Raw genomic sequence first — 19,544 nt, 5'->3', positions numbered from 1 at the left:
AGGCATAATTTTATGGCATGCACTCTGCCGCCTTTATATATATACAAAAAAAAAATTTGACAAGCACAGCATAAAAGTTCAGTCCCGTTTCACATCCAGGTCGGCAATGGCAGAACACACAGCCTCCAAAATTTTCTCGCCCACCTCCAGCACTTGGTCACCGGAACTGTCAAGTTGCGATGTCGATGCGCCAGCATTGAGCACTGCCTCGTCTACATCACCCTTCTTCATCACGATCTTGCCGCTGCTGAGATCGAGTTCGCCAATGCTTGAGCATACGGCTCCAGCGAACTGGTCGCCTGATTCGCATGGCTGTGAAGTCGACGGACCGGCAGCCAGCATGGCCTCTACCAGATCTTCCGGCTTTTGGGTTGATTCGTCATAAACAAAGCCCAGAACACTGATGTCGGGGCAAAGAGCCTCCTCGAGTGTGTCGCCGGCTGTAGCGCCCAGTGAAGTGGACGCGCCAACATTGAGCACCGTCTTGGCAAGCTCGTTACGTTTCTTCATGGAGTTGGCATGCTTGTACGGAGGGTCTATTGGTGGCTGCACAGGCTTGCAGAATTCGTAGCCCTTGTCCTTATCGAGCTGCACAAAACAAAATAATACTTTCTGCATGTTACGCGCGCCTTCACTCGGGATTCCTTCAAGATAGGAACCGCAGGAAACGAACGGAGGTTGACCAGGTAATGTCCGGTTTAATAATTTAAATACAGATGGGCCTCGTCGGGGTGAGGGATAAATGTTTATTGCTCCACTTGGGAATGAATTAGTAGGTGGTTTCAGACCAAGCTGCCTTGGTCAGTTTTCTTGAGAGAGAGCACAATGCATGCAATTAGACAAATTAGTGATGTGGTGAGTGTTGGTAACAGATATGCATGTATGAGGAAGCTTTGTGTTAGGCCCAATGTCGAATTTATTCACGGAGCAGATAGGAACGGAGTGCTTAATGCTTTCTTTTTCTATTTTTCAGACTTTCTACCATGACAAAGGCTTCGCGTTATAGTCATAGCCCTGCTATGACAATCACTTGAAAAATGTTTTTCTTAATTTTTGTTTACCCCTTTCAATTTTACCAAGGTTTACCCTTCGATATAAAACAAGCTCAGCCACTAAGCAAATGAGTGACATAAAAATACCAACCTGTAGACTGGGGGTTGGCAACCTTTTGAGGAAGAGGGCCAAGTTGAATGAAGCCGACATGCTAGGGCTCACACAGCAAACAGAGGGGGGGGGGGGGGGGGGGAGAGTGCTTTGCAGGCAATGAGAAAAATTTGCCGAATTTACAATAATAATATACAAAAATGGAATAGAAATCATGTTTATTTTAAGCACGCATGTCACAATGTTGCAATTTATCAACATAGATTAGAAGCAAGGAAAAGCTTTCAATGCCACTTTTGGTGCTGAACATTCTCAGCCAACTTGCAAATGTCTACTTCAAAGTAGTGGAGGTTTCATCGCTTAGTTAAGGGAGGGGGTGTTCTGACATCAGGCCGGGGGGGGGGCCGCATAGTACTGCCCTGCGAGCTGCAGGTTGCCGACCCCTGCTCTAGACCAACGATTGAATGCAAGACTCTAAACGAAGAGCAAGAGCACACGTATTTAAAGCCAACCACTGCTAATGAAAAGACGAAGTCAAGCTAGGTTAACAACGCTTATATTCAGAGATTAAAGAGACACTAAAGAGCAAAACGATTTTTCTCGCATTAGTAAAGTAGTCTTCCACGATGCCAAAAACCCCACGCTTGCTGTGCGAAGACACTTAATAAGCGAGAAAACGTGCAAAAAGAAAATACAGGTGGCGACGCCACCTTGGAATTCCCGCACCATTTTGACGGCGCCTGCTTGGGCGTACGTAGTTCCTAATTGGTTAAATCGAAGTACATTGTCCTCTGAGGGAGCCAGAGACTTGACATAACGAGTCTGTCGAAATCTTGTCGAGCCAGTGGCGCCAAAATACGTTAAATGCTCTTTGAAGTCTTTTACGTCACGAATTACAAAGTTTGGCGCAAAATTTAAAAATGAAACTTTGAACTTGGTTTTCTCCTCTAATAATAAACCTATGGTGGTGAAATAAATAAACTACACAAGAGTTCTCTGAGCACACTTTATCAATCTAAACCAATTCATTGTTTCTCTTTAGTGTCCCTTTAAGTCAAGCAGCTCCCTCCAATTGAGTTGCAATAGTTCAACCACGGACAGTCAACCACAAAAGTTTGCGGACCAGATGAGCACATGCCAAACTGTCGTTCCGTGCCACCTAGCAGTGTGTCATCTACTGCTGACTGCAGCACTGGGTCGGAAACGTGTTATCGTGATATTCACTGGTATATCAGTGATTTACTGCCGCGCAGAACACTGTTAGTTCGTTGTTTTACCCCAAAGTGCTCATCTGCGGTATGAGTGTCACACTTCTATTTTGATAGCAGAATGAAAGCTATCACGGCGTGCTTCGAACGGTGTGCAGTTGGGTAGATATAACTTCGTGAGAAAGATTGCGACTGATAATAGTTTTGCTGACGGACTGCTCTCGAAACAGATGCATGTTGCCACAACTGTCAAAGAAGAGAGCATTGCAGTTAAAATGTGAAAGGTGGAAAATATTCGTGCCCAGTGGGAAAATAAATAGGCTGTTGATCGCCGCTTATGTAACGTAGATGTCATGAAGAGGCTCTTGGCCACGCGCTCGCGTGGTCTGTAAACTTTTGTGGTTGACTGTACATTCAAGGAGTATCAGTGTCACAGCGGAGTTGAATAAAATCATGGCTGTCTCCAGAGTTGGTGTGTAGCTATGTTCGCACTATCTTCTCTACAGTGAGATAAAAAAAAAATTCTTTTTAGCTTCTTGGTAGGGGAGGAGGGGGAGCGGGTATGTAACAGGGCACATGACTTAACATACTCGAAATTTCTGTGAAAAACAGTATGTAACAACACATGCCTGCCTTGCCCCTCACCCAAATCAGGTGCATGGCACACCCACAAAAAGATTTCCTGGCTACACCATTGCATGAATGCCTAATGCTGTGCTCACTCCTTGTGTGTAACTTTATTTTTAACCATAGAAATGGTTTTTCTGAAGGTCTCCAGCAGGATTTCGTTTCATGGAACTGATGTATACATATTGCCACGTGCATGGGCATAGACGTGCGCACAGGGGGGACAGGGGGGGTGGCCGCCCCCCCCCCTAATTACCTAAGAGGGGGGCGCAAAATCTGCCCCATACATTGACTTAGTAGGGTGGGGGGTGCTGCGATGAACCTTCGCCCCCCCCCCTGATGGGGAACCCTACGCACGCCTATGTGCATGGGATCAGTTTGCACTCTGCGGTGTCCTTGCTGGGCGACTTGTATGTGCTACCGCGGAACAGAAGGTAACGGAAGGTAAAGACGAAGTTGCGTTGTCAGTGATTGGTTCAGCCCAGCTGACAGATGCAGCTTATGTGCAGTGCTCGCCCAATATAACGTGACAATGTCATAAACCAACAAGGCTCAACAAAGGACAGCGCTAGGGGTGTGCGAATAGTGAAATTTTATCTCGAATCAAATTGAAATCGAACAGTGCCGAACAGTGGCCAAAAATATTGAATATTGATTACAAAAGATTTTATTCAAAAATGGAAAGAAAGGACAAAGAAATGAAATCTGCTCATGTCTTCGAGCACATAATGCAGCGAGTGACTGCTACCGAAAAACTACGAATTATCATGCAGAAACACAAGCTCTTCCACATGACCTGGCTTCAGGCTCTCTCACCGTGATGTTATGATGTTTCCTGCTGTTGAAAGCGGTAGCAGAACCCGGAACTATCTACACGAAACGTGTAAGTAAGAAAGATGCTGACAGCTTTATTACAAGCTTGTTTGGAAGGGGTCGTTCTTCTTTTTCAGCTTTTATGGGTGTGCAGGCACGTTGATGGAAGACCCACCATTCCCGTCAACAGCGCACTCATAACCTCCTTACGGCTAACAGAGGGGGTTACAGTAGCTAGATTTTATTTCTCTATGGTCATGCAATACGGCTCATATGACAACGGTAATGCTGTGATTCATCGTCATGAGTGCTCTGGGCCCAAAAATCTTTGGGTGCCCATTCACAACAGCGTTTTAACTGCGTGCTGGAACGATGGGAGTTTCTGAACTAGTGCAGTACAGCAGTGGCGACTGTATAGTATGAACAAATTTTCACATGTGAAGCCAATCACCGAGGGTTTTGCGGGCCAAAGTTGGGATGTCTTACGGCACTTGTAGCATACTCGACTGAACTACGCAAGAAAAGCATGCCTTTGCTTCAGAAGCGAAGCTGTGAAGGGCTTGACAGTTTTCTCATGTTTTTTTTATGTGTAGAAATGACAATCTCTTTTAAAATAAACATGCGCTTGCTTTTGAACCAGGATATCAGTGAAAGTTTTAACAAAAGGCCTACTGTTATGACGTTACCGTTAGTTTTAGCCACCTCTCCCTAACCAAGTTGCACGATTGGCCTTTGTCGTGTTTTAGATATCCATCCCTGTCGAATTATTCTAAACTTCAAATATTGACTTTTCGAAAGTCAAATCGAATTATTCGATTCAAATTCGAAACACGAATATTTGCACACTCCTAGACAGCAAACATGAGCAGCCACCTTTACTATACTCAATTACAATCTAAGAAAAAATGTCAGCTCTGCCCACAGAACCGCGGTGCACCTGCCGTTCACCTGTGAAAGACAGTCGTGCTAGCTGGTTTCCGCTTGAACTGTGAGTACTTTTTCTCAGCTAATGTAAATACTACGCATGTAAAGAGTTAAAAACCCTTCGCTACTGCCTAAAACATTATGTTTGGCTGAGCAGCAATGGGAGAATCCCTGACAAAACTGACCAGGACGTTGAAGTTTCCGACCTAAAGCCAGTTACACAAACACATGTACAGTGAAATCTCGATACAACGAATTTGAAGGGACCGCGGAAAATCGTTCGTTATTTTGAAATATCGTTATAGTGAAAACAACAAAAACTTGCATTAAAAATTGTAAGTGCAACAAAAGGAGTCGCCTACCTTTGCTGGGTACACATCTGCAAACGCATGATTCTATGACGAGCATGAAAAGAAACAAAACGCGAAGTATTCCAGAATGAGCGCACGTTTATTTGAAAAAGTCGGTGATCTTGGCCTGGCGGGTGCCGCTCAACTGGCGCAGGACGAACTCTTCGAAGTTGTCCACATGCTTATGCTTTCCTTCGGTGGCATTGCTGCGCCTGCCAAGGTAAGTGCGCATCTTTCGCAAGCATTCCATAGCGCTTCTTCTGGTTGGCTCATGGGCACGGTCTCAGCGTCGTCTTCACCATTGGCATCCTCGTCGCTGTTGTCACCACGAACAGCACTGACGATGTCATCGGTCGTCAGTTCGGCTGACGTGCATGCTTCGCCGTTGCACTGCACATAGTCCTCAAACGTCACCGTGGCATCCATCGCGAGTCTTTCCACGACCTCTTGCCACATGCCACTCATAGTGCCACTCGCGTCGCTTTCTTCGCTGCCCTTGTTCAGATTGAGATGGAATTACTACCAAGCCTGCCTTCCTCCAGCAGTTGTGGATGGTGGTTGATGTAACGCTCCACCAGGCCCCGGTAACCATTTCTGTGGCCTGTCGCACATTGATGGAGGTAGGCAGCTTCATCCGAAGATTTATCAGCAATCGCTGAACGAGGCGTGTCCGGTAATGGGCCTTGACGCTTTTTATGATGCCTTGGTCCAGTGGCTGCAGCAAGGAAGTACAGTTAGGAGGCAAGAATTCTAGCTGCACATTTGTCATCCTAACATTAACAAGATGCGCCGAGCAGTTGTCGGCGATAATCAGGATTTTCCTGCCTGCGCTCCTCATCTCATTGTCCACCTTCAGTAGCCACTCAGAGAACAACTCTCGTGTCATCCATGCGCGTGAATTAGCCCGATGATCGCACGGCAATGAAACAACGTTCCTCATGCAGTGAGGCTTCTTGTATTTGCCGATCACCAAGGATTTCAGCTTCTTGGTGCCTGTGGCATTGCAGTATAACAATACCGAAATCTTGACTTTGGACTGCTTGCCGCCTTTGCAGCTGCTCCCCTTAAAATGCATGGTTTTATCAGGAAGCATTTGATAGAAAAACGCCGTTTCGTCCGCATTGAATATATCATCTTCGGAGTATGAAGCGACGATTTCGCGTAACTTTTCGTCCCTCCATGCAGCAGCGCCTGCTGCGTCTGCCGCCTTCTTTTCACCAGACACCACTTGCCAGGTGATTCCATTCCTTTCACGGAAACGATGAAGCCACCCTGCGCTTGCTTCGAAGCCTGTGATGTCCAAAGCATCAGCGAATTGCCGGGCTTTTTCCTGTAGCATGGGTCCTGACATCGGCACATTTTGCGAACGTGCGTACTTGAACCAAGACAGACTGCAGCATCCATGTCTTGAAAGTTCCCAAGTCGGAGCCGTTTTCTTGAAGGTGCGAGTTGGGACCCTCTGTGCCTGGCTCAACGAGCATGCAAAAACAAGGTGATGGCGATGGCGATAGGGCTAGCCAGGCTAGCACGCGTTTAGCATAGGGCAATGCATGGAGAAATGAGCAGGAGTTCTGATGATGATGATAGCGCCACATATGGAGTTGGGCATTTAGACCGCCGCACGTAATTTTTTACGCTAGAAATTCGTTATTTTGAAGTGCTCTTAAGGTACCAGGGTGAAAATTTGATACGTTATCCTGAAACATTCGTTGTTCTGAAATTCGTAGTAGTGAAATATTTTTACATTGAACCAATGGACATTTGGAAGGGGATTTTTGAAATATTCGTTAATCTGAAAAAATCGTTAATCAGAGGTTCGTTATAACGAGATTTCACTGTAGGTATGGGAAAGTTGACTATCCATAACACTGGAGAAGTGCTTCACGTCACAAAAATGACTAAGTACTACTGGACGAACCATTTATTCAAGTTGTCTCTGGGAGGGACAGTGATGGCTGTGGACAGAGCAGACATTTTTTTTCTTATGCTGTAACCAAGCTTAGTACCTCTGCAGATGTACTGGTTGCCAACTCTGACTCCTACAAAATTACGCTAGAGAGCACACTGCTGCCTGAATATCCTCACAGCAACGAATACATGCTGTTAAATGTGTCATTCCCTCGATAAATCAAAACTAAGCTTCTTTGATATGGCACGTGGCAACATATTGTCATGCCGCTCAGCTAACTACTAATATCGTCTTGCCCTCAGCTATTTGCTTCTGCAAGCAATACACATTCCAATGGCACATAACTTGAAAATCCACATTTGTAACTACTTTCACTGTTCATATAGAATTTAGTGCCAATAGCTTCTGTGGTACTAGAGTGAGGTTCAGAAATAAAATGGTCCTTTTTTCTTTTCACAGTGGCCTGATACTTCCTGAAGTCATGCAAGCCACGCCTGAATGGCAGTCATCGTTGGTGGTAGGCGCTTAAAACAAAGCTCAATACAAAGCATTGCCAGGAATGGGAATCGTAGTGATGCCCTTTTTCTGCACCAAAAACGGTGCATAAAAGGGGGAGCTTATGGCACAGGTCGCAGTAAAAGCAGGCAAGAACATTTGTCTACTACACTATAGCGTAAAAAATTTTGCCCCTAGTTTACGTACAAAGCTGAAAATAAAAAGTTGCTAATCACTTTTCCATTGCCCAAAATATAACAGTTTATTTAAATGGAGTCTCCTTATAAATTTTGTAATATTAACACGGAACACTTCAGTGAAATGCCAATCACTTTTCCGTGACTAACATACAACAGTCTCCTTACAAATTTCGTATGTTGCTAGGTAGCTCTACGTAACTCCAAAACAGCACTTTTAGTGAAATAAGTTTGTGAAATGAATATTGATTCAGTCTTCTGCGAAGGGACATTGGTCCACATTCTCAGAAGAAAGTACAATACGGGCAAAAGGCACCGCATACAATTAATATGGTTTGGCTTTATGAAGTCGAGGGTCTGACGAAATCTCATCTGGTCGGGATGAAACGTTGGTGAAAACATTGTTGGACGCCGACCACAAACCATCTGACAATCCCAAGAACGTACAGCTGTTAATGCAATGACACTTGAAGCCTGATACATACATTTCAACAGGGGCAATGTGTACATGCATGTCTTTTCTCATGACTGCTGTGTTAAACACCCAGTGGAAATTTTTGTCGCTATCATTGCATAATGTGTTTATGCTCTAGTTCTTCGCAGCAAAGCAGAAGCTGCTGCTAGCATCAGCCAGTAACCATTGTGGCACTGCGAAAGCCATGTAGCTGCATGTACTTAAAGCACCGTAACTATCTTCACCATACAGAAGCTCTTTTCAAGTACAGTGTGGTTTCAAGTTGTGTGTATTGGTCACTGTAAAGCAACACAGTGCACTATTTGGCACATATCACAATCCTTATCAAAGATTGTAGCCTACAAAGCGTGAGACAGTACAGAGCTGCGGCAGGAAGCGTGCAAGCGTACTACTTTTTGCCAAATGAACAGTGAACATACAGCTGCTTTTAACACAGACAGGTGGGGTTTATTCTGCTTTTTAGGCCTATACAGTAAAAGCTTGTTAATTTGACTCTCGTTAATTCTGAAAATCGGTTAATTCGGACACGTCATATGGTCCCTGTAAATATACGCATCACTCTATGAGACTGGGCGCTCGTTATTTCGGGCAGATTTGACCGCAAATCGGATAATTCGGCGACTTTCGGGACGCTGGCGAGGCTCGAAAACGAAAAAAGAACAATTCGAAACAAAAGTGAAGCTCAAACGCAGCATCGCCATGAACATCAATTATCGACTTGGCTTGACTTGAGTACTGGTTGAATGCTTTTTCTTCGTGTGAGGTTAGTGAGGTATCGTGTGGGTTTGGCGGTGCCATTTCACTGCTTTGTTCCCGTTGGTGTGCTGCATCGTTGAATGCTGTTTTATCATGGAACGATTCAGTACGGCTCCTTTAGCTTGATCGTTGCTGGTACTTTTGTGCTGACTTCTTGTGTCAACACACTTTCCGCCGATGGCAACGCCGGCGAAGCGGCCCAAGTACGAGGCCAGGGACTTCACCACCAAAGTAGAAATTTTGCGTGCCCTGAAAAATGGGCTCTCCCAACAAGAAGTTGCTCCTGTGCCATGACGTCGGCAAACAATATGACGTGAGTCTCCTAAGCGCAGTTAGCATTCTTGCGTATGTGTGGCAGAACACGCCTGCGCACGTCATTGCCAACTGTTTCAGGCACAGTGGCTTTGTTGTACCCGACTCCAGCGATGCCGAAGTGTCGTCGGACGATGGTGCCGACGACGGGCAGGATTTCGGAAGTGTTATGCCTGATGCAGTGACACTCAACGATTATATGATTATATCGGCACTGATGATGGCGTTGCCACTGCCGGCTCTCTGACTGATGAGCAAATCGTCAAGGAAGTGATGCATGGCGACGAATCCGAGAACGAAGAGCCTGAAGAGGAGCAGCCACACCATGAGCCATGCAGGCTCCCTTGTACTGTGAAGGAAGTCGCGAAGGCCTTCGTCGTCCTGGAAGAATTTTGTTTTGGCACTGCAGACAGCATGCGAGCTGCTGCACCTTGAAGGGCTCAGAAAAATTGTGTCCGCGCGAATTTCTGCTCGAAAACAAACACGCATCCGCGATTACTTTGTAAAGTAAAGGTATGTTGAAAAAACTCTTGCATTTATTGTGTTTATTTCGACCACTCGACAATTCGGACATTCGGTTAATTGGGACATTTTTTCCGGTCCCTAGAAATCCGAATTAATGAGCTTTTACTGTAGTCTTAAACACATAGTTTGGTGGATACTGCATATCAGATCGCTACATTTAAAGGCGATGAATGGAGACATTATAACTGTGTGAAGCAAAGAAGGGGAGTTTTAAGGGCTTGTTTTTTCTTTGTTAGACAAATATTAATGAGAACTGACAGACAATAATGCCAAGGAAAGTATAGGGAATGTTACTTGTAGTAATTATGATATAAATATGAAGTAAAGTGGATGAACAGATAACGTGCCACTGGCAGGGACCAAACCTTCACTAATTGCATTAATTAATGCATTAATGTACTAACTGCATTAAAATGCACTAACATTCCCAGGTTTAAATGCACACATTTACCCAATGAAGTGGATGGGGCGATGACCGCCGCTGTAGCTCAACTGGTAGAGCATCGGACATGTAATTCGAAGGTTGCAGGTTCGGTCCCTGCCGATTGCAAGTTATCTTTTCATACACTTTACTCTTTTCACATTTATATCATAATTACTACAAATAACAACCCCTAATCTTCCCTTGGCATTACTGTCTGTTAGTTCTCAGTAATATTATGCCAGTGTCTCCTTCACAACACTCCCTGAAGTCAGCTACGCAGAGTATGACTCTGTACTTGTGCAAACATGACGCTACTTAAAGGAGCACTGATGGTAGTACAAAGGCTGGTGTCCTCGCCTTGGCAGTGCATCTTGGGGGGAGTCACGCATATTTACAACGTCTCAGAGGGCATTGTAGCAGCACCCAGGAAGCCTTCGTTAAAAAGAGTCATCGACGCTGTGTTCATGTGCACGCAGTTCTGTGTGCTCGCGCAGCTAGCTATGTTTACATAGCCACCACTCTGGGTCCCGCCTCCCTCGGCGCTCTCTCAAACCGAAACTGCGATTGGGCGCTATAAAACCGTCTCCAAATAATTAACGGTCGCGCGCTCGAGCAAACGAGCTTTCCAGCCGTGATAAGTTGGTCGTTGACTACTTATCGCAACAGAAAAAACAAGATGCAAAATTTTGGTGTCAGTGCTCCTTTAAGACTGTGCACGGCTCATTGTGCATGTGATCCCACACATTCCTCCGCCTCATCCCGAGAGTATGAAAACCCCTGAAAAACAGCCAATATCCACTCACCTTGAGAGGGTACGTCCTGTCCGAGTCAAATCCATCGAGATCTCCACAGATGACAAAGGGAACCATGGTTCTGTTTGGTTCTTCAATTGTAACTTTCACTGTAAGTTGCAAAGACGAGAAAAATTTCACACTGCAGCTAAAGATAGCTACCATGGTGGTTGTTACCGTGAAACATGACCAATAGAGCCGTCTCAAATACTTACTCCAATGAGTACATAAGAGTGAACCTTACACCTCAGTACATTATCAGCAGGATATTTCGCAGACAGTGAGCACAGTCATTGAAATCTGATGTACGGTCTAATGCATTGGCTATCCATACATAGGTCATGGTAGATAATGACACCAGCCCAATCAGTGATGCTTGCGAAAATTTCAGAATGCACTTCACCATTTGCATTGTGGAAGCAATACGTTTAGAACATTCAAGAAGGTTCTGATAAATCGAGGAGCAGCTTGCACCAAACGATAACACGCACAAGAGTTTTAGCCGGTGAAACACTGTCAAAGTAGTAGTAATTTTAATAATAATAATAATAATAATAATAATAATAATAATAATAATAATAATAATAATAATAATAAGAAGAAGAAGAACAAACCAAGTGGCATGTCCCTATAAAACTTTACAATTTATTTCAAAAATTGCTAAAATAGCAGCATTACAAAAACTTGTTCACCACACTAACCCCATGATATGAATGTGTTGTAGCTTAATTAAGTACAACAGATAACATTTTACACGGCACTATCAGCTCTGTTACATTACTATCTGGTTGCATTTACCCTGGCACTACTCTAGTACCGATTCACGATAAACTAGACACTCTAAAGACATGCAAATAAGTTTTGAATTTGCCTGCTGTAAGTGCTTAACAGTATGGTAAAAAAAATGCCCTATCTACAGTATTTTTGACATTGTATCATATACTTGAGGTACCCAATTTCAGCGTGTCTGAAATTTTGTATGTTCACTTGAATTGTCATCAGCCCATCTTACATCCACTACAGTATGAAGGCCTCTCCCAATGATATCCAACTGTCCTTGTCCTGTGCGAGTCGATTCCGTTTCATGCTTGCTAATTTCTTAATTTTGTAGCTCCATCTAACCCTTTACCATCCTCAGCCACGCTTGCTATCTTTTGGTATTTGGTCTTGTCATTTTAACTCACCATCAATTATTTGTCCTTATGACATGACTTGCCCAGGTTTATTTTTTTTTCTTTCAATACCAATATCAGCAACCACCGTTCGCTCTCTGGTCGACTCTGCTGTCTTCCTTATCTTAGACAGGGGCCTAGCCAAGGTGGGGGGGTGTGGGGAGGGGGTTCAAATTCCCTTTTGCAAAAATTTTCAAATTTGCTCGCATATATATACGCGCACACATACAAATGCATGCACAAACATAAATTATGGTTGAACCCCCCCCCCCCCCCCCCCCCGAAAAAAATTTCTGGCTACGTTCCTGATCTTAGAGTTACGCTCATGAATGATTTTTCATACCATCAAACACTGTGTGGTTCTGAACATCTCACGTTTCTTTGTTATTCTCCAAGTTTTTGCCCCATACGCTAGAACTGAAGAGCATGACCACTAATAGCACTGAGTGAAACCTTCCTTTCGAAAATGTCAAGCACAATGACTTGTACAATCATGGTACAAACAATGCACTCACAATCTTCCATGGATCCAGAAAACATGAACGGCTTGTAACCCTCGGGTGGAGAGTAGCGGCGACAGACAACGAAGGACTCTGAAAATGCAAAGGCCCGAAACAATGACACATCGAGGCTTTAGAGTAGCATACTGATTTTTCTGACGACACCCTGTCTTTCTGTCTCTTCCTTCATTGGTTGTGCATCATATTAATTTAAAGCCTAGCAACAAGACCTACTAAAAGTTACTATGGCAAATAAACGACTTAATATCCTTTGACGTTAATAAGTTACACATATGCACTCTGGAAAGCAGATGCACTCAATGGCACTATTGCACTTTCCCAGCACCAGCATGCTTTGTCATTCTCAGTCGAAAAGACATTTATTCAAAGCCTATAGTACAATATATATATGTCCAAAATTTGCTCATTTGCTAATAAGCCTTCTATGTAGACATTGTTACGTTTGGCCTAAAAATTCATCGAGGCCGACGCCATTGAGCGTACAGCTGTCTACCGGAATGCTGTCTTCTCCCCCCGTATCGGCGCTTAGACGGAGGCAGGAATGCCGATTCTTCCTGTAGGAGCTTTTGCCGGGCGGGCGGACATGTCGCTGTCGACGGATTTCCCAGAAAAAGGACGTCGGAATTCGGAGACCCCCTTTTGGCTTGTTGTTCTCTGCGTGAGAAAGCACCGCGGGAGAGTTTCACACCCAGCCACATCTGCCTTCTACGCTACCGCAGCAGGGAAAATTAACCTGCGCCAGAGGGAGCGGTCTGCGTGTTTTCCGGAATTCGACGCACCCGCTTTGTTGTGCGTTTTGGTCAGCGTGGGACTGCGCCGTTGAAGACGCTCCCATCAACCCAGGTGGGGCCTTCACCCGAGGCAGCCATCATTCAACACTTCTTCCAAGTATTACTGGCAGTGGAAACGGAGGTCATCGGCCCTTTCCCCTTTGGACTGAAACTCCTCGCCGACCTTCTCACCTACGAGTCTTCGGGGCGTGGCGAGTGTATTGTGTGACTCTTTGCCTCCTTTCGGGAGGCCGGACGCCAGGACGACAGGTCACCGGATTGGCGGGAGACGTTGACACCGGTTTGCCAGTGCTTATGCAGTGACAGTCTCGGGGCTATAAAAGCCGAAGACTTTTGCTGTTATTTCTCTTCTTTTCACCTCCTGACTTCATCATGTAAATAAACACGTTCCTTCTTGAAAGAACGCGTCTCTTCCCTGAGAGCCAGCTACCGTAACGAGACCCGCCGACCCACTCCTTACAACATGCTATGCACTGTTTTTTTTTTCTTTTTTTTTCATTCAGAAGTGTACATGGCACCATCACTTAGGCAGTGAAAGGACATTTGCCAAACAAAGATGAAGTGCGAACTGTACACATTGGCGATTGTCTATCACACATAGTCTCACGAGTTAGGCCACGGCTGTATTTTCAGTGTCGTACAATAAAGAAACTGCGCACACACACTTTCGATAGTGGCAAAACTGAATACACCGACAACAGCTCAGTGAGCTGCCTAAGGAAGCTCAGTGAACCGCCTAATGAAAAAGCAATATTTACGGCAACCAGTGCTATTAGATAGGACAAGAGAAGAGAACACAGAGACAATGCACCAATAAATGCTGCTAGTCGGCCTAGTGGCTCTGTGTTATGTTCCTCTTATGGTGCTAGTTCCTTTGGTCGTGAACCAAGTAGTCCACCAGTTTATTCTTGAAAAGTTTACAACTATAAATACCTGCCAACCTCGTGCCTCGAAATTGAGGCGATTCGTAAAACTGAAAAAGGGGGGCAGGGCAAGAGAAGAAAACTGATGCACGTATTAATTTACTGTTTCTCAGTGCAACAGGAACATCAAAAGAATGATTGCCAGTGAAGCTTCAAGACTTCAGCGATCATACTGGTAGTTGTAATTATACGGCACACGCACGTAAAGGGCCAAAATCTGATACATCCCTTGACAGCTAGTAGCCCCTTTCCAATCTTAATGCGCTTTTCCGCACGACACTAGTGTACTGTGGTGAAAGTGATTTAAGCGTTCCGCACACGACCAGAAAATTTGGGAAGTGATGTCGTTGGGCTATTACGTATCACAATCTTTTCGCGGTAGCACTAGCACTGTTTTTTAGGAGATTTATGGCCATGCCCACACAATCGGAATCATTGCTCAACATTCTGGAGTCACCCAGGCAAATCGAGAAGACATGGAAGGTGTGAGAAAGAAGAACAGGCAGAGGTAGAGAGGGTGTTGGCAGCAGCGCGGTCTGGGCCACTCCTGCTGAACTGTACCTATGCTGGAGTTGCGGCTGCTCCGAGGCTTCGCAACAGTCACGTGCTCGAAGAAGAGCTTCAGCTGTGCGTACAGCAGGGTCACGTCTTTTCCTCGAAAAATCTGAGACCACGAGAAAAATATACATTCATTTAGTATTTACTATACGGTTCAAAATTCCCCAAAGCCGCATGATGGCTATAAATGAGCAACAGCAGGTTATCACAATCCAGTCAATGTTTTGCAGTGTCACCACATTATCTTGGACGAAGTTGATGTAATCCTTCTTAAGGGAAAACAAAAATGCTGCGATCTCACTGTAAAGCATGCTAACAATACCACATAGTATATAAACACATCATGTACTGTAAGAAAAGCTATAATGGCTCATAAAGCAGTATGACCAGAAATCACCAGTAAGGAGTTGAACATCAATTACTGATTTTTCACAGCATGTACATCATACCCGCCATAGTAACTTAACAGCTATGGTGTTGCATGGCTAAGCTCAAGGATGTGGATTCAATTCCCGGCCACAGGGGCTGCATTTTGGGAGCACCCATGTAGCACTTAAATTCAGGTGCCCGTTAAAGAACCCCTGGTGGTCAAAACTGTTTCAGATCCTCCCACTCTGGTATTTCTCACGATCATATTGTCATTCTCACATGTTTTACCTCAGAATGTAATCATTTAATTTTTAAAAATATATACATCATTGCCATATTGTTTATAACATGAGCGGAACAGCTAATTCAAAGATTAAATCTTCTTCGGTATTTCCAGCTTACCTTGGCTATGTAAGTACCGCCAGTCTTCAAGACATGAGTGGTGATGTTTAGGGCCTGAAACCAGAATTTTAAAATAGAATGCTTTCTGAAAAATAGCCGCAAGCAAAAGCACCAAGCTGTGCATCGTTATTTTTTTAACTGCACCCAAAGAAGCCACAAGGAATAATTACAAAAAATGTCACTGAAACAAGCTGTCACCAACAGCACATCAAAACAACATTCTGCGTTCACTGCGAATGAGCAGGGGTAATGACAATTATTATGTGTAGTAGTTTCCACCATAAATGAGTAGGGAAGTGCTCAGCATTCTTCGAAGCTGTTTCTAAACAACTAAGTAGAAGAGACTCAAGACAAAACGTACCAGTTTCACCTGAAAATACAAACATACTGCACATCATGGCAGGGAACTAGGTACCTACTAGACGACTAGGCATGTAGTTTTACTGAGTTCCTAAAGCCAATGTTTCTGCGTAGTATACCTAGTTTCTAAAGTCTAGCACCTAAACTCAGTCCCAAAGGTTTATGGGCAGGAGAAATTGCAGTAGGCAATGAGTTAACCAATGAACATTTGATTCATCACAGAAATATGCGCTACTTCATGTCAGATGCCATTTGGAGATGTGAGAGTTCTTACCGATAGAAGCAGCTCCGCCTGAATGTACTCGTCAATGTCGTGGAGACCGGTTACTGTAAAACAGCAGAAAAATTGGTAAATATTACACAAGCAAAGCATGAACTCACAGTCAGACTCTCTCTGTAATGTCTTGTTAGCACTGTGATCAACTATACAACCATAACTGGGAGTAGCGGTTACAATCATAATGCCCAGTGGTGAAGTTTCCTTCATGATCAAACAGATGCACTAAGAAGTCTTACCCAGAAACAATCCCTGAATCAAACAGCACCTTCTTCAATGTGAGAACGCAGTGCAATAAACATATTATCACCTCACTAACAACTATGTAATAACTGTAGCTGATGTCTGCTGTAGAAGGTATGTACCGTGGTTCTAAAGTGACGGTGCCGCTAATGAATCTTACATTTCGACTTTTCTCACTAGCTGAAAATCCCTTCTCGATGATGAGCACAGCACCTACCATCTTACAAGATTAACTTATGAATCCTAGGTTCTACTCACCATCTGGTGCACCATCGCAGACAACCAAGTCTGCCTTTTCACCCTTAAAGTGACCGATGATCTTCTGAGCTGTCGAGACCTGTTGTCCAATGTAATGAAAGACAATGAAAGAAAGATGTTTGAGTAAAAGGCGGATAGACCATTTTGTTTGCTGAAAACTGTCGTCCGGCACATGACATACACATCCCACCAGTTCGTTTTCAATGGCCCCTTCAAAGAACTTTTGGCAAATAATTTGCGCTACCAAAAATAATTAACCGATGGCAGTGTAAATTAGACAAAACGATGCACTTCTTGCATCCTCACCTCAGTGATGTCCCCCTGCAGCTGAATGACTCCTGGCAAAGGTGCCATGGCCTGAAGGTCCACAGCAACAATTTTCACATCATTCTTATTCGCGGCATTGCCTCTGCAAAAGTAGAGAGGAACAGCAAATCAGAGGAGACACTGTCATGTTTATATTGTTCTTGTGGCACTTGCCCTCATTAGTCTTGCATTTATTTCAGCGATTTGCACAAACACACATAGCACACTAGTTAAGGCAGGGAACTGCAATATGTCTGCATGTTTTTCCTGGGCAACTTACAATATATTCAAAGCACTGTGGCAAAGGCATCGACCTGGGCCACTAGTGCTTCTGCATCGCATTCTTGTATTCACCAGACTTTTGTACACAAGAAAAACCTAAAAAATCCTGGTTGATTGGGTGAAGGAAAGCAGATGATTTTTCAAGGGCTCGTTTATCTTTGTTAAACACAATATTAATGAGAACTAACAGACAATAACGCCAAGGAAAGTACAGGGGGTGTTATCTGTAGTATTTAGAATATAAATGTGAAGAAAGTAAAGTGGACGAAAAGATGACTTGCCGCCGGCAGGGACCGAACCTGCGACCTTCGAATAACGCGTCCGATGCTCGCGGCAAGTCATCTTTTCGTCCACTTTACTTTCTTCACATTTATATTCTAAATACTACAGATAACACCCCCTGTACTTTCCTTGGCGTTATTGTCTGTTAGTTCTCATTAATATTGTGGTTGATTGGGTGTAATTCATAAACATTGAGTACATCTTCAAACATCAACCATTAAGTGATCCTGGTTTCCCATTGCCACACTCAGAAATATACTACAGCACAGTGAACCTCTTCAACACGAGGACAGTGTGTTAGGACGTTTTCTTCATGCTTGCAATGTGAACAGGCCAACCCACACCATTTGCAGTGAAACTTGCTCACAGGTTGCAACCTACAAGTTTAAATTTACTTAAAGGGCCCCAGGACCAACTCTGATAATACAAAAAGAAATCCATGTGTTCCTCTCTGGGTTTATCCAGTTGTTTCTTTCCTGAATCCTGATGCCAACAGTATCTTCCAGCTAAGGATGCCTGGGCAAAAACTGTCAGTTTATCCACATTCAAAGGACATAAGTTCTGATTAATATGCTAGCGTGCCTTCGCCATGCAGTTGCATACCCACCCTTGCAGTCTCACCTGCCATTTGTGAGCAGTCATGTTTTCACATCGAATGGTGCATTTTGTGCAGCGTGTGTGGTGGCAACAGTGTGCAGCCAAGAAGCACAAAGCGAGATGATCATAGGGTACTCATTGTCTAGCTGGCACCCTATTTCTTAAAATAGGGTGCCAACAGGACACTGAGTACTGATGCAGTATCCATGTACAGGGTCTGTCCACAAAGTAATGAGACTGGGTCTAGCAAAAAATAAGTTATCGGTCTGATTGGACCATTTTACTAAAATTTTTCTTCCAGCTATTTCTTCAAAATAATTTCCTATGGCATCGATACACCGCTTTCAACGTGACACGCTGCAAAGGCTCCCTGAAAGTTGGCTGCCAAGGCGTCTATTAGGGACTGACAGCCAGTTGGATGGCGTCAACACCGTTCGAACGGTGACCTTTCTGGCTTCTCTTGAGCTTTGGGAGCATGAAGATGTGTTCCGGGGCTCACATCTCGGCTGATGCAACCCTGAGGTACAAAATACTCACCGGAGCTTTCTCGAGAGGACTTGGCTCCAGCTTCCAGGTGCGGCGCACAGGTCAACCGCTTTCGTGACACCTGCACGAAAGAAAATTCAGAGCCATTACACTATGTGAAGGTGGGCGACCGGCTAAGCTGTGTGGTGCGGCACGGCGGTGTCGCTGCAAGTTTTGAACCACCACATACAAGCATCGCCGCATCGTTTTGTCAATGGATAGCAGTCGCATCAATTTTATCACGGGTTGCACGTCTCTAGCAGTAATACAAAGCTCGAGAACTCAAACATTCAAATATGGCGCCTTGTATTTCGCACACACACAAAACAAGAACTTAGTCAGGAGCTGTTGTCACGAATGAAAGTCAAACCGAATCGGCCTTACCTGTGAAGATATCAAACTCCTCGTTGATTTGCAGCAGCTTGAACGCGCTTCGCGCTCGCCAGCCTTCTTCCTTGGCCAACCGGTAGTAGACGTCGCGCTTGTCCTTTGACGAACGACCCATTTTATCACACGTTGGGCGGTGTTACAAATTCGAGTAAACGCGGCGAAAACTCACAGCCGGCGAATGAAAACGACACACCACTTCAGCGAGGCGCTGCTTCAGCATGCAGTGTGCGTGGCCGCCATGTTACACAAGATGAACAGAACACAAGAGAGATGAGGCAATGTCGCGTCCTTTGAAGCCGCCGAAGAAACTGAACTGAACACCCAACGCCGGAAGAAATAAATATATTTAAGCGGCTGCATAAAGCAGCCGCTTAAATA

The 19,544-nt window shown here is 44.5% G+C and overlaps 1 protein-coding gene across 1 annotated transcript; it reads right to left on the bottom strand.

Moving 5' to 3' along the window:
• Positions 1-7: 7 nt before the first annotated feature.
• Positions 8-19,405, bottom strand: LOC119404791 (putative tRNA (cytidine(32)/guanosine(34)-2'-O)-methyltransferase). Its single transcript, XM_037671460.2, has 10 exons — positions 19,161-19,405; positions 18,789-18,858; positions 17,091-17,193; positions 16,785-16,863; positions 16,281-16,333; positions 15,647-15,700; positions 14,879-14,981; positions 12,598-12,675; positions 10,923-11,020; positions 8-588 (listed from the first exon to the last, which is right to left on the bottom strand). Exons 1-10 carry the CDS (start codon positions 19,279-19,281, stop codon positions 79-81), a joined length of 1,269 nt encoding a protein of 422 aa, XP_037527388.1. The 5' UTR covers positions 19,282-19,405; the 3' UTR covers positions 8-78.
• Positions 19,406-19,544: the final 139 nt, after the last annotated feature.

The sequence above is a fragment of the Rhipicephalus sanguineus genome, chromosome 9 (assembly GCF_013339695.2).
Source record: "Rhipicephalus sanguineus isolate Rsan-2018 chromosome 9, BIME_Rsan_1.4, whole genome shotgun sequence".
Lineage (NCBI taxonomy): Eukaryota > Metazoa > Arthropoda > Arachnida > Ixodida > Ixodidae > Rhipicephalus > Rhipicephalus sanguineus.
This window is presented reverse-complemented; position numbering and strand designations above follow the sequence as displayed.

Bases quoted from the DNA above. Each gene is read 5' to 3' on its own strand.
- LOC119404791 (XM_037671460.2), bottom strand. From the start codon at position 19,281: ATGGGTCGTTCGTCAAAGGACAAGCGCGACGTCTACTACCGGTTGGCC. The intron at 12,676-14,878 runs GTACAGTTCAGC...TTGCATTTTCAG, and splicing joins CAGCCGCAACTCCAGCATAG to AGTCCTTCGTTGTCTGTCGC. The intron at 589-10,922 runs GTGAGTGGATAT...TGTTTTGTGCAG, and splicing joins ACAGGACGTACCCTCTCAAG to CTCGATAAGGACAAGGGCTA.